This window comes from Bufo bufo, chromosome 7 (assembly GCF_905171765.1).
Source record: "Bufo bufo chromosome 7, aBufBuf1.1, whole genome shotgun sequence".
NCBI lineage: Eukaryota > Metazoa > Chordata > Amphibia > Anura > Bufonidae > Bufo > Bufo bufo.
This window is the reverse complement of record NC_053395.1, coordinates 5,410,512-5,425,160: the sequence shown is the minus strand read 5'-3', so window position 1 is coordinate 5,425,160 and position 14,649 is coordinate 5,410,512. Positions and strand designations below refer to the sequence as shown.

Below are 14,649 nucleotides of genomic sequence, written 5' to 3'. Positions count from 1 at the left end.
GCTTCTGTACCTCTTCAGGTCGCTGCCAATTGAAATTCCTGACTCGTTTTTCGCATCACTGAATTCCAGACTGAGGTTATTTATATGGGATCACAAAAGATCTAGAGTGGCCTTTAAGACCATTATCAGACATCAGAGGAAGGGTGGACTGGGGGTTCCTCATTTAAAGTATTATTATTTCTCAGCCATATTGGACCAACTATCCCATTGGTGGTCGAATAATCCGGAGAAATTATGGGTCCAGATTGAGAAACATATCTGTGGTCTCAACACATTGAAAACCAGACTTTTGACACCCATTTTAGGTCTCCCTCCCCCCCCTTCTTATATTAATGTAGTTAAGGTCTCTGACGAAATATGGAAATCCTTCCTTAAATTGAGGAAAGGGAAACTCCATTCGCCTCTATCTGATTGCACGTTGGAATTCCTACAAGATCAAGTAGCCATGATCCCTGTCCAAGAATGGAACACATTGGGAGTCAAGTCCCTTCAGGACTTTTTTATAGATGGGAAGCTCTCTTCTTTTTCACAACTTAAAGCCAAATTTGGTCTTGGAAGAGACGACTTTTATAGATTCCTCAACATCAGAGACTTTATCAATAAACGCTTGATAAAGGAAAAGGTACAACTTCCCCACATGGTCACAATTGCTAATTTATTTAAAAAGAAGAGAGGTATCTCTACATTTTACACACAATTAACAGATCCCCTTAACTCCTCTACTAACAGTCACATACTCAAATGGGAACAAGATCTACATATTAAAATAGAGCTGTCAGATTGGCATGCTTCCTTTGCTAATATCCATAAATTTTTCCATAGCACCAACCATAAAGAAGTGATTTATAAAACATATCTTAGGTGGTACCACACTCCAAGTAAACTTCATTTGATTTTTCCCGACACCACTGATAGATGCTGGAGACAGTGTGGAAATAAAGGGACGCTCCTGCATACACTATGGGAATGTGACGCTATAAAACCCTTATGGAAGGCTACGGAAACTCTCATATACACTGTATTGAAACTACATGTTACCCTAACTCCCCAGCTGGCTCTGTTGTTGTTGGGACTCGATGATCTGCCAAACAATTTCAGGTCAATAGTCGCACATATTGTTATGGCGGCAAAACTAGTCATAACGAGACATTGGAAATCGGTGGACACTCCCCATATAAAAGAAGTCTGGCAGGCTGTGAATAACACTTGTTCATTCGAACAAACTATTGCAAGGGTCCAGGACAAACTTCATACATACCACTATAGATGGGATGAGTGGTTGAACAGTACCTACTATTGCTCTCAGTCTTGAGGGCTGTTTCTGCATTGTTTTGATGTGTTATTTGTCTTTATATTATTGTTAGACTTTTCTATGTTACTATTCAACTCACTTATCATTTTTGTTCACTTCGGTGATATAAGTTTATTATGCGACTGTAATCAAGTCTGAACTCCTATATTTGATATTTTCTCTGTATCATGGAAAAGTATTTTTTGTTTTATTTGTTTTAAAAAACTTTAATAAAAAGAATTTTACAAGAAGATGTGTATCCGTTACCAGGGATTGAAAGCATCCAATATCTGGCTCTCATTTCTACTGGAAAGCTGGCTCCATGCTTAATTGTCTCCTTCCTCTGTGTTTCTGAGTTCAAAGAACATAGGCTTTCTATGGAGTTTAGGTAACTGGGTGAGAAACTGGAGGGCATCATAGAAAAGAAGCGAAGAGAGGGAAAGGGATGCCCATCTCTCCACCCCACACCATGGGGTCAGTGGCACAGGTCGCCAGCACAGCGGGATGATACAAGTGATAGGCCGGCCAGCCCGCTCCTCCATCATACTTCTATTTTGTGAGGAGCCATAAAGGTAATCATGGCTGTTGTGAGGTAGGAGAGCAGAAGACCCGCCTGGATGATGATGGTAGGGGAGCAGTTAGATAACAGGTGGGGAGATATGTTCATTCTGGGAAGCCCTGGATATGGAAGCGAGATTCTTGTGAAGTGCTTCTCACATGCTCCCCGCTCCTCATTTTATATGTATTTTTTATAGTTTTTATTATATTCTATAATTTATAATTAGCTGATGAACGAGAGTTTCGCTCATTAATTGGGTAATTGGCAGCTTATTTACACCGCCAGATAATCGCCAACGAGCATTACTATGAACACTTGTTAGCAATGATCTGTTCAATTGTCGGCCCATGTAAAGGGCCCTTTAGAGACATTCTCCACAGAGAGACAGACTGCGGCGTGACCAGCTACAAGCAGCATTAAAGACACTGCTGTGAGGTGAGGAACTACGGGACAACCAACTCCCAGAATACTACTAGGCCTGTACGATACCAGCGCTAAACTGAAGCCATCCAATTTGCCTCCATCATCCCTACTGGTGCTAGAAGATTGCACTTGAAATGAACTGCCATTGAATGTATTTGGAGTTCTACATTGCACTTAGTAAAAAGGTCTTCACTTCTGGCCTGATTCATTATTAGTGTTGATCGCGAATATTCTCATCTCAAATTTTTATCACGAAAATTGGAACTTCGAGAATTTGCGAATATCTAGAATATAGTGCTATATCTTAGTAATCGTGAATATTCTGGATGTTTTTTCATCAGTACCCACGATCCCTCACTGCTTCTTGCTTGTGGGACAAAGAGAAGGCTGCAATATCTTTGACTTTAGGAGTAGTGTTTTCCGATTGCCGATTTTCCCAATCAAGGAAATAATGACTGGAGATCACAAATTCTCGAATTCGCGAATATATGATGAATATTTTCCCAAATATTCACAAAATATTGCAAATTCGAATATTGCCCCTGCAGCTCATCACTGTTCATCATTACTATATTTCCATTGCACTGATCCACAGGGAGCAACGGCCTGAGGGAGTACACAGTGACCCAAAACTTCATCAGGGCCACTACCACTCCCATTCTCTGCACTGGCTCCTACAGGGCTCTCTGCACATACCCATCGCACATACCTACTGTACATAAATACATAAAGACACATACTACATATACTGACAAAGGCCTCTTACCCAGGGCAACTCCAGAGAGCCAGTAAACCAGTATACAGTGAAGCTGGAATGGCAGAGACAATGTTGCAGTTCGTGGCTGCCACAGACTTGTATTGTGCCTCAATGCAAGTCAATGGGAATGACCAAGCAGTTTCCAGACTTAAACAACTGCCTGACCCAGCTAAACCAGACAGTCAAAAGTTCACTGTGCCTGTTCCTTTCCTCCAAAACTTAGCTCTGCTTGGACCCTTATGGTAACTGTTAAAAATTGCTAGCTTCTCAGTGCACAGGCTGGAAAGTCCAAACGTCTTTTAGCATTAGCTAGTTGTGCATTAACCCTTTCTACAGTGAGGTGAAACTATAGTGTAATAACAGTGCAAATGCAATAAACATACTGCATAAATGCAGTTCAACAGTATGAAACAGTATAAGTGCACACAACAGCATAAATTACAGTGCACGTTAACCCTCCCAAGTGCACTAAAATAGTTTGTTGATGGCTTTGTAAAGAAGCAATTGGAGCAAATGTCCAAAAACCTCTGAATTCCAAAGAACCCTTGCTCCAGGGTACTTACATCTGCAGACAGGAAACAAGTTCTCATAGGTCATGGAGGAGCAGGTGATTGATAACCTTATTGAAGCTCAGTTGCAGTGCTCCTGAGCTTGGGAGAACATCATAGAAGGTCGTGTCACGGGTTCTGAAGCTGGATGCAAAAATATCTGACTGTTTAAGCTGCAGACTGACAGGAGAAGCTGCTACAGGGCTGATCCTCATCATTCATCTAGTGCAGTGATGGGCAAACTGCGGCTCTCCAGCTGTTGCAAAACTACAAATCCCATCATGCCCTGCTGTAGGCTGATAGCTGTAGGCAGACTGGGCATACTGGGAGTTGTAGTTTTACAACAGCTGGAGAGCCACAGGTTGCCCATCCCTGAGTAAACAGCACCTTTAAGGCTTTGTGCCAATTTCCTTTTCATTGCTCATAAACCTGTAAGTAAAGAGTTGCGAAGGAGCTGGGAGAGGAATGTGTCTCATGGACTTTGACCAGAGACTGATGAATATTGAAATATGTTAGATAAATCGGTGTCTAAGTTTGCAATGAACCAAGGCTGGGTGGAGACCTTTTTCTCAGATCCGGGAACATTAAGGAAGAGTAATCAGCTGAAGGACTGGACAACTGGTCTGCCTCGCTAATGCTGGGGTGTGGAGAGCACGGTCCTTCTAAATGATACACTCTTTTCTATGGAGGTGGATCCTGGCATGTGAGTGACATTATTACATTAATGATCAATAAAGGAGGGGCATGACCCGGGAACCACCCAGAAAACCTGCAGACCTTGAGGAAGAGAGGAAACGTCTACACCCACAGGGGCAGCCGGAGAAAGATTTCCCATTACAGACAGTAAGAGACCAGAACCATTCCCTTTCCATACAAAATTGTGTATGTTGATTGCAGAGTCATCTCAGATAAGACGTCGGAGCGTCTCATGAACGTAGAACGAATGTATCCTACGAGGAAATGATTGATGACAATGATGATTGGGTGACTGATGATGATGACTGGGAGATTGATGATTATTATTGGTTGATTGATAATGATTGCTTAATGAGTATTTTTTAATCTATATATAAAAAGAAGGACATATATACACTCACCTAAAGAATTATTAGTGCCACCATACTAATACGGTGTTGGACCCCCTTTTGCCTTCAGAACTGCCTTAATTCTACGTGGCATTGATTCCACAAGGTGCTGATAGCATTCTTTAGAAATGTTGGCCCATATGGATAGGATAGCATCTTGCAGTTGATGGAGATTTGAGGGATGCACATCCAGGGCACGAAGCTCCCGTTCCACCACATCCCAAAGATGCTCTATTGGGTTGAGATCTGGTGACTGTGGGGCCATTTTAGTGCAGTGAACTCATTGTCATGTTCAAGAAACCAATGTGAGATGATTGGAGCTTTGTGACGTGGTGCATTATCCTGCTGGAAGTAGCCATCAGAGGATGGATACATGTTCTCATTCTGTTTACCCCAAATTCGGACTCTACCATTTGAATGTCTCAACAGAAATCGAGACTCATCAGACCAGGCAACATTTTTCCAGTCTTCAACAGTCCAATTTTGGTGAGCTCGTGCAAATTGTAGCCTCTTTTTCCTATTTGTAGTGGAGATGAGTGGTACCCGGTGGGGTCTTCTGCTGTTGTAGCCCATCCGCCTCAAGGTTGTGCGTGTTGTGGCTTCACAAATGCTTTGCTGCAGACCTCGGTTGTAACGAGTGGTTATTTCAGCCAACGTTGCTCTTTTATCAGCTTGAATCAGTCGGCCCATTCTCCTCTGACCTCTAGCATCCACAAGGCATTTTCGCCCACAGGACGGCCGCATACTGGATGTTTTTCCCTTTTCACACCATTCTTTGTAAACCCTAGAAATGGTTGTGCGTGAAAATCCCAGTAACTGAGCAGATTGTGAAATACTCAGACTGGCCCGTCTGGCACCAACAACCATGCCACGCTCAAAATGGCTTAAATCACCTTTCTTTCCCATTCTGACATTCAGTTTGGAGTTCAGGAGATTGTCTTGACCAGGAGCACCCCCCTAAATGCATCGAAGCAACTGCCATGTGATTGGTTGACTAGAGAATTGCATTAATGAGAAATAGAACAGGTGTTCCTAATAATTCTTTAGGTGAGTGTATGTATGTATGTATTTATGTATGTTCAGCGATCACTCAAAAACGCAATCAACTATTTCAACGACACTTGGTGTACACATCCCTTGCTACCTGGAAAGATATCTTGTGGGGTCTCAGCTCTCTAGGACGCACCGTTCCTGAGATATTCCCCAAAAAATGACCTGCATTACCCAATACAAGCCTGCAAGTCTTTATCTTCATATCCCAACTGCCATACACACGGTCACATGACCATTATCAACCAATGGAAGCTCGCAGGCCCTTAGTCTCCACATACACACAGTTTTACTCCAGGTTTCCATATCAACCCAGCCATTTTTCTTCACTGGTGTAGGTCAGCTTTAGGCTAGAGCTACATGATGACAATAAGTCGCACGACACAAAGGAAACAACTACACTGCTACATGTGTCGCACGACATGGGACTCGACAGATGCAGAAAAATCCATCTTGGATGGCTTTTTGTGACTGTTGTGTCGCAGCATGTCATAAGTTGCAGTTTGACACCATAGCCTATCATTATAAAAATTGTTCAGAAAGAATGTCGAACCGACACATGTTGTTGTGTAGTCCTAGCATTAAAGGGGCAGGGCGCTGTGGAGGTCACTGTTAAAGGGGCGTTCACTGTGGATCTTACTGTTAAGGGGCAGGCCGCTGTGGAGGTCACTGTTAAAGGGGTTGTCCGGGATCAAACTTATTTTTTTTAAAACATCTTACTCACCTTTAGTAGCCGAGTCTATGTTCCCAAGGTGGTTTTAGGTAGCTTTTACACTGGATCATGGCTCCTACAGTCCCCAACAGACTGTTTACATTTATGTTTATCTGTTCGTTCACTTCCTGCCGCTCTGCGCTGTGGGACCCAGTGCAGAGCGGTTTCTCCTGGTTTCTCCTTTGTAAAATTGTCTCCCTGCACCCGCCCCCCTCATACATATTCATGCATCTGTGGCTTGGAGTAATCTGCCTCCATTCATTATAATGCTCAATGCCCGGTGACGTCACCGGACTGTAGGGGCGGGGCTTAGCACGATGACGGCCGGCCAAGTTACCGCCCCTCCATCCTCTCTGCATACTTACCGAGGCTGCCAGTGACGTCACCGGGCTTCCTGAGCAGCGGAAGAGGAGGCTTGTCAGGGACCCGGTACGTCACTGAAAACAAGAAAATTACTCACTTCCGGCCAAGAATTGACAGGAGGAAAATTGGGATTGAGAAATAGGTTACTACATGCATGTTTGTAATGTGTATGTTAGTAGATTACTATTAGACAAATGTCCCCAATCCCGGACAACCCCTTTAAAGGGGCGGACACTGTGGAGGTCACTATTAAGGGCGGGGCACTGTAGAGGTCTCTGTTAAGGGGGCGGGCCACTGAGGAGGCCACTGTCAAGGGAGTGGGGTGCTGTGAAACTCACTGTTAAAGGGGCAGGCTGCTGTGAAGGTCAAAGTTAAGGGGATGGGCTGCTATGAAGGTCCCATTTTAAAGTGGCGGGGCACTGTAGGGGGGTCAGTGTTAAGGGGTCGGGGTCTGTGGAGTTCACGGTTAAAGGGGCGGGGTACTGTAGAGGTCACTGTTATGGGGGATACTGTTGATATCTTTTAACGACACTCACAAACATTAAATGAAATAGATGAAATATACCCGAGCGAAGCCGCGTCCTTCTGCTAGTTGATGTTAAAATAAGTATATTATATTTTTTTTTTTTATTGATGATGATTGGTGATGATTAGGGATGAGCGGACCGGTGGATGTTCAGGTTCAACGGGTTTGGCCGAACTTTGTTTCAAAGTTCAGTTTGGGTCCTGAACTTGACCCCGAACAGCAAAGTCAATGGGGACCCAAACATTGGGGCTGAAAAATGGCTGTAAAAAAGTAGTAGAAAGGGCTAGAGGGCTGTAAATAGATCCAATATGGGGGTAAGAGCAGTACAAGTGTGGATAGCGAAATGACTTAAAATAACATAAAAAATAATAATAATAATCTTGAACCAGGAGGCGGAGGTCCAAGTGGAGGAGGCTGTGGGCGCGGTGGTGTAAGTGGAAGAGGCGGAGGAGGAAGCCAACACTGTTTTTGTTTTGCTTAGCTTTTTTAGATTTGTCTGTTAATTCTGTGTGTGACCATTTTTTGGGGTGCGGCCGATATACTTTACTCTGCCCAAGGTACGGACAAGTCCTGAGGGATCCATGCCTGGTTCATTTTAATGAACATGAGCTTGTCCACATTGGCTGTGGAGAGGCCTGTCCGTGATCAACCCTCTGCCGTGCTAAACACACGTTCCGACAATACACTTGCTGCAAGGCAGGCCAGCACCTCCAAGGCATAAAGGGCAAGCTCAGGCCGCTGTTGGTGCAGGAACCCACCCTCACAACCACCTGTGGAAGACTGGCCTGAAAACCATGGGAAGGATCCCTGTTCCTACTCCTCTTCCTCCTGTGCCACATCCTCTTCCATCATCGCCAGAAGCATTTTTTCAAAGAGACATAGTAGTGGGATTGTAACGCTGATAACACCATCGTCAGCGCTGGCCATATTGGTGAAGTACTGGAAACAGCACAACACGGCCACACATCCCGCATTGAGGCCCACTCACTGGTGGTGAAGTGGTGCTGTTCCGCAGAGCGTCTCACTCGTGCGTGCTGCAGCTGAAACTCCACTATGGCCTGCTGCTGCTCACACAGTCTGTCCAGCATGTGCTAGGTGGAGTTCCACCTTGTGGGTACATCGCATGTGAGGCGGTGAGCGGGAAGGCCGAAGTTCCGTTGCACCGCAGACAGGCGAGAAGCAGCAGGGTTGGAACGCCAAAAGTGCGCAAAGACTCTCAGCTCTGACATCTGGGGGTAATTTGTCAGGAACTTCCACTAAATTCAGCACATGCGCCAGGCAAGGGATGTGCTTGAAACCGGCTAGTCCCCGAGCTTCTACGAGGTTTCGCTCGTTGTTGCACACCACCAGGCCGGGCTTGAGGCTCAGTGGCACAAACCACTCATCGGTCTGTTCTTCCATGCCCACCCACAGCTCCTGCGCACTGTGGGGTCCTTCCCCAAACATATGAGTTTCAGAACAGCCTGCTGTCGTTTCCCCCTGGCCAGGGGTGTAACTACCATAGCGGCAGACCATTCGACTGTTATGGGGCCCAGGGCAAGAGGGGGCCCATGGGAAGAGGGGGCCCAGTCTTAGTTGGGATCATCCCTTCTTCTACTGGGGGTGAAAACTTGGTAGGACTTTACCCTCTAAAGCAGGCATGCAAAACCTGCGGCCCTCAAGCTGTTGCAAAACTACAACTCCCATCATTCCCTGACAGCCTACAGCTTTCATCCTACAGAAGGGCATCGTGGGAGTTGTAGTTTTACAACAACTGTAGGGCCGCAGATTGTGCTTGCCTGCTCTAAAGGAAGAACTTTTAGCAAATGAGAAAATGGAAAAATGGCCCAAGGGTCATTAAAAAGGGTTTAGGCAGAAGCCCTTCTGTCTTGTGTGTGTGGGGGGGGTCTGCTTTGATCCTTGCCATGGGGCCCTTAGTTCTCTATGTACGCCACTGACCCCGGCTGTGCTGAAGTTGGTGGTGCAGGTGTTGCGCTGACCGGATGAGGAGACGGTGGAGGAGGTTATGTGGACCTTGCCACTGATGGTATCGCGCAGCGCACACCTGTTTTTTTCTGCCACTTGTTCATGGAGTGCAGGGAAAGCCCGCTTGGAAAAGTAGAAGTGGTTTGGAACCACATACCATGGGACAGCCAATGTTTTTTAAACTGTCCATCTCCACTAGTGATGAGTGGCATAGGCAACATTCGAATTCGCAATATTTCGCAAGTTTTTGGCTGAATATTCACCATAAATCAGCAAATTCGAGAATTAGTGATCTCAAGTCATTATTTTCTTGATTGCGAAAATCGGCAATGTAATATATTAGCGATTGCGATTAAAATATTTGCGATCAACGCTAAGGGGTAGGCAACTTTCCTATTGGTTGCTAGGGATGTTGCTAAGTGCCGATATTCGCAATAAATTCACGATAAATTCACGATTAGAATATTTGCGATCAATGCTATTCGCGAATACGAATATATAACACTATATTCTAAATATTCGCGAATTCTCTCGAAGTGGTGATATTCGCAATTAAAATTCGAGATTCAAATATTCGCTCTCAACACTAGTCTCCACCAGACAGAATGGCAGCATTTCAAAGGCCAGCAGGGATCGCGGGTGGGGTAGGGGGGTACTTCCTCTTCCTCTCCAGCATTTGGGGGATGGACAGCTGAACATTTCCATGGGAAAGTGTGTAGATGCTCGGTGACACTGTTGGTGGTGGTGTTGCTGTCACAACTCTGTGCTTTCAGCAGGGGACTGGGTGGGAGACATGGAACTGGAGGCACTGTCAGCCATCCAATCTACTACCGCCTCTACTTGTTCTGGCCTCATCATTTGTAGAGCGGTATTCGGGCCTACAAAATGACACAGAACGTCCTGTCGCCTGCATGCACCAGAGGAAGGTGTTTCGTTTGGGCGTGTAGCTTTCACAGATCGACAACATCTTCTCCCTGTCGCTCCAGAGGGGGAGGAAGAGGCTGAGACCACAGCAGATGAGGGAGAAGGAGGACCTACAGATCTTTCATGGTTTTGCAGCAGTTAACACATGTGCTTTGCCATCATCATCAGAGACGTGCTGCTGTGGTCCTCCCACGTCCTCATCCTCAAACATAAGTGGTTGGGCATCAGTGCACTCGACCTTTTCCACTTCTGGGGCAGGGCTAGGTGGATGGCCCACGAAAACCCCGTCCACAGAGTCATCAAAAAGCAGAAGAGACTGCTGCATGACTTGGGGCTCAGACTGCTTGGCTGATTTGCAAAGGGTTGAGGTGGAAGACGGATGCCCGTGGGCCACTGGTGCCAACTCTGTGCTTTTACCACGGGACCAGGTGGGAGACATGGAACTGGAGGCACTGTCAGCCATCCAATCTACTACCGCCTCTACTTGTTCTGGCCTCACCATTCTTAGAGCGGTATTAGGGCCTACAAAATGACACAGAACGTCCTGTCGCCTGCGTGCACCAAAGGAAGGTGTTTCATTTGGGCGTGTAGCTGGCACAGATCGACAATGTCCTCTCCCTGCAGCAGGAGCTCCACCACCAGCAACACCAGCACCACGACCAAGGCCACGTCCCTTATTTGAGGCGTCTCATGTTTTTTATGTTCAACCAAAATATTGTCTGACAGACGAACAATTGTATTTCTGTGTCACGGGTGCAAATTAGGTGTTTTGCACCCCAAAAAATGTCTGTAGGTTACTAACACAATTAACAGACCGATTAACTCTCCTATTTAAGTAAGTCGGATGCAAAGGTGGTGTTATGAACCCCAAAAAATGTCTTTATGTCACTGACATAAAGACAACATTCCAGTCCGAGTTTTCTCATCCCTAGTGATGATTGATACTGATGGTGCTGATTATGGATTCTGCTCTAAGATAATCTTATATAAAATTGTCATCACTTCGTTGTTGTAGTACCTGAGCCCTGGTGCCTGGGATGGCTCACAAAGGCTCCTCTGACACATAAGAAGACAGTAGTATCATAAGTGACACATGATGGTTGTGTGTGGGGAGCTGGTAAAGATTATACATTTTTTTTATTGGGATCCTGGGACCTGGCGGGCTCACAAATGCCCCTCTGCCTCATAAGGTGAGGGGTCCTGTTCTAGATTTTGCATTGGGCCCTGGAGCTTCAGGTTACTCCTCTAGGTCGTCTTTTATCTCTAACATCACATTTACTAGGACAACTTACTGACTTTACCTTTCAGAATGTCAGGGTCCCAGGTGTGGTAGGACAGATTGCCTGAAGAAAGGATATTGGTCTCGAGAAGATACAGAAGCAGAGAGGACCTGGAGATCAAAACAATGCACTCTGACAAGATGGAGGGTGCAATGAGACAAAAACTGGACCAGATCAAGGAGATCATGGTGAAGACCAAAGGTTAGTCAGGAGATGATGTAGCAATGTGCTGATTCTTCATCCATCATAAGTTTTTCCTCAATGCATCATGATCTCCTCATAGTTTTTGTATCTTTGTATGCTCAGTCAGTCATCTTCTTTCTTCTTCTATTGACTTCACACTGTAATGTACTCTGGAGCACCACAGGGGATAGGTTACAACACGTTCCTTCCAACTTCCATTATTCCCATAACACTGATAACTGCATATGAGAATCTCTTCAGCTTTGGCTATGTGGTCCCATTGGAGGTATCATCTGGTAACTAATGACAGTGCCTTGTACGTCCATGTCAGTGTCCCAGTGTGAGCACTCTCTTACTGTCTCTTTTGTTGTTGTTTTTTAGGGATCCCAAAGGAGAAGAAACAGGTAAGATTCACTTTTCTTAAGATGCTTTTGAAAAAATGTTTCTGGTTTTATCTCTGATGTGAGGGATGTGCATGGATTATGAAGATTCTTCATATCAAAAAGCTTGGTTTATTGAGATGTTCATGTGGTGAAGAATCTACAAGAAAATGTGGTAGATTATTGGGGTGCACCAATGATAATGTAAATTATGCGTAATTTTTGTAAACCCATTCCACATGTAACAGGCAGGGCTTTATAATGACCGGAAGAATTCTAATCTCTTTGATTTGCTGTAAAACTTGCAAAATCCATTATTTCAACTGTGACTACAGATCCTGTAGTAAAGACTTTCTACCATCTATGCCAGTGATGGCTGACCTCCGGCACTCTAGCTGTGGTGAAACTACGACTCCCAGCATGCTCCATTCAATTCTATGGAGTTCTGAGAACAGCCAAGCAAGTGAGCATCTTAGGAGTTGTAGTTTTATCACAGCTTCAGTGCCGGAGGTTAGCCATCACAGATCTAGGCTATCTTTACTGACCAAAGATGATCACATTAGTAATGACACATTTTTCCTCCCACAAGGTTATATAGATGGGCAGGAGGGTCTATAGATGTTTATTACATATTATTATGAAGAAGAGGTTTTGAGTTAAAAAGACAACATCTCCACCTCGCAGAGTCTTTCTCAAGTCTTTTGCCACTAAGCACGAGGTGGAGCTCAGAAGCAAGAGGTCCATTGACCTAATATTGAAGTGTGGTTGAAGGACCCTTTCAGAGCTAGATTTCTGCTTTATTAAGACACAGCAAATTTCTAAATCCCAAGTCAATACGTCTAGAAGTAAATCTTTGGTGCATTCCACCACAGACTATTGGCCCCGGATTGATAGTAATGTTCATGGATACCGTGAGAAATGGAGAAACTTTCTCATGGCTTTTATTATATGTGTATGGTTGTTTATCTATGTTGTGTGGTTCTATAAATTTTCATGCCATTCTGTAAGATTGTCAGTACGATGCCAATCAGTCTGGACCGGTAGGAGAGAAATCAAATTAGCATCCTCCTGCTAACAGTAGTTTATCGCCCCATGTAAAGCCACCTATAAGTTGAAGTTTCAAGATGTTATGACTTTTGTTATATTATGAACAGTCAAGTTTTTCTGGTTGAAGTAATAAAAGTCTATGTGTTTGGAGTTTTAAGATTGCAGTCAGTTAGCGTTCTCACTTAACTTACCAATAACATGCTGAAAAATTAAGTAATTCTTGTGTCTATCACTGCTACTGATGGGGGTACCATATGGCCTGAGGGGTATGAATTGGCCTAGTCTGGACTGTAGGTATACTCTGTCCTGTTACACAGGGTCACCTAACAAGGCGGTGACATATAACATAAATACAAGCTCGTTTCTGTCCTATCCTCATAATCAGTGGTGCCCCATGTTTAACTTTCATAATGCTCTGTGATATCACAGGGTAAGATGATGTCAGGACACAACGTCGCCATCGTCTCAGCTCTAGAAGATAAAGATGTCCAGTGGTTACTTAGAGAAATTCATTCTGTACATTTCCAAGAACAAGTGAGGAACGTGAATCTCATCAACATTATGGAAATGAAGGAAAAGAATTGGGAAAAAAAGTTTTCTGAATACACGTTCTGCATCTATGTATCGAAAGAACATGAATGGACGCAGGGGACAGCAGCTTTTCAGAGGGTTAAGTCACTGTCACAGCGAGGTAAGAGACTTTCATGGGCTAGATGCTGTCTAAACCGGGCAACAGTGGTCAAGGGGGATCATTGTACGTGTACTTTGCACCGTCTCCCGATGCTCAGTGCAAACAACAGTCCAAAACCAGCTCTGGGTGTCCATAGTGGCATCTATTTAGTCACAACATAAAAAAATCTCCCTGAGGAAAACTCATTCATTTCTATAGGAGATTTCTGAGGGCATGCTTTGTGGTCTATGCAGGAGTCATTGTACAGGGAGAGAGTAGAGATAGTGTCCAGTTTTCAGCACATTTGACTTTTATATGAAAGAGTGGTGAGCATGCTCTGTGATGTACAGAGGTTACTGTGTACAGAAGGAAAGGAGGAACTTCTAGGGAGGATTGTAGTGAGCATGCTCTGTGATGTGCAGAGGTTACTGTGTACAGAAGGAAAGGAGGAACTTCTAGGGAGGATTGTAGTGAGCATGCTCTGTGATGTACAGAGGTTACTGTGTACAGAAGGAAAGGAGAAACTTCTAGGGAGGATTGTAGTGAGCATGCTCTGTGATGTGCAGAGGTTACTGTGTACAGAAGGAAAGGAGAAACTTCTAGGGAGGATTGTAGTGAGCATGCTCTGTGATGTGCAGAGGTTACTGTGTACAGAAGGAAAGGAGAAACTTCTAGGGAGGATAGTAGTGAGCATGCTCTGTGATGTGCAGAGGTTACTGTGTACAGAAGGAAAGGAGAAACTTCTAGGGAGGATTGTAGTGAGCATGCTCTGTGATGTGCAGAGGTTACTGTGTACAGAAGGAAAGGAGAAACTTCTAGGGAGGATTGTAGTGAGCATGCTCTGTGATGTGCAGAGATTACTGTGTACAGAAGGAAAGGAGGAACT

The 14,649-nt window shown here is 44.7% G+C and overlaps 1 protein-coding gene across 1 annotated transcript in view; it reads left to right on the top strand.

The window, feature by feature from the left end:
* The first annotated feature begins 4,196 nt into the window (after nucleotides 1-4,196).
* Nucleotides 4,197-14,649, top strand: part of LOC121008276 — a 53,986-nt gene continuing 43,533 nt past the window's right edge. Inside the window, exons 1-4 of the mRNA XM_040440721.1 lie at nucleotides 4,197-4,421; nucleotides 11,512-11,684; nucleotides 12,048-12,070; nucleotides 13,523-13,784. Of these exons, the coding sequence (XP_040296655.1) occupies nucleotides 11,609-11,684; nucleotides 12,048-12,070; nucleotides 13,523-13,784 (361 nt within the window). The 5' untranslated portion in view covers nucleotides 4,197-4,421; nucleotides 11,512-11,608. The remainder of the gene's footprint in view (nucleotides 4,422-11,511; nucleotides 11,685-12,047; nucleotides 12,071-13,522; nucleotides 13,785-14,649) is intronic.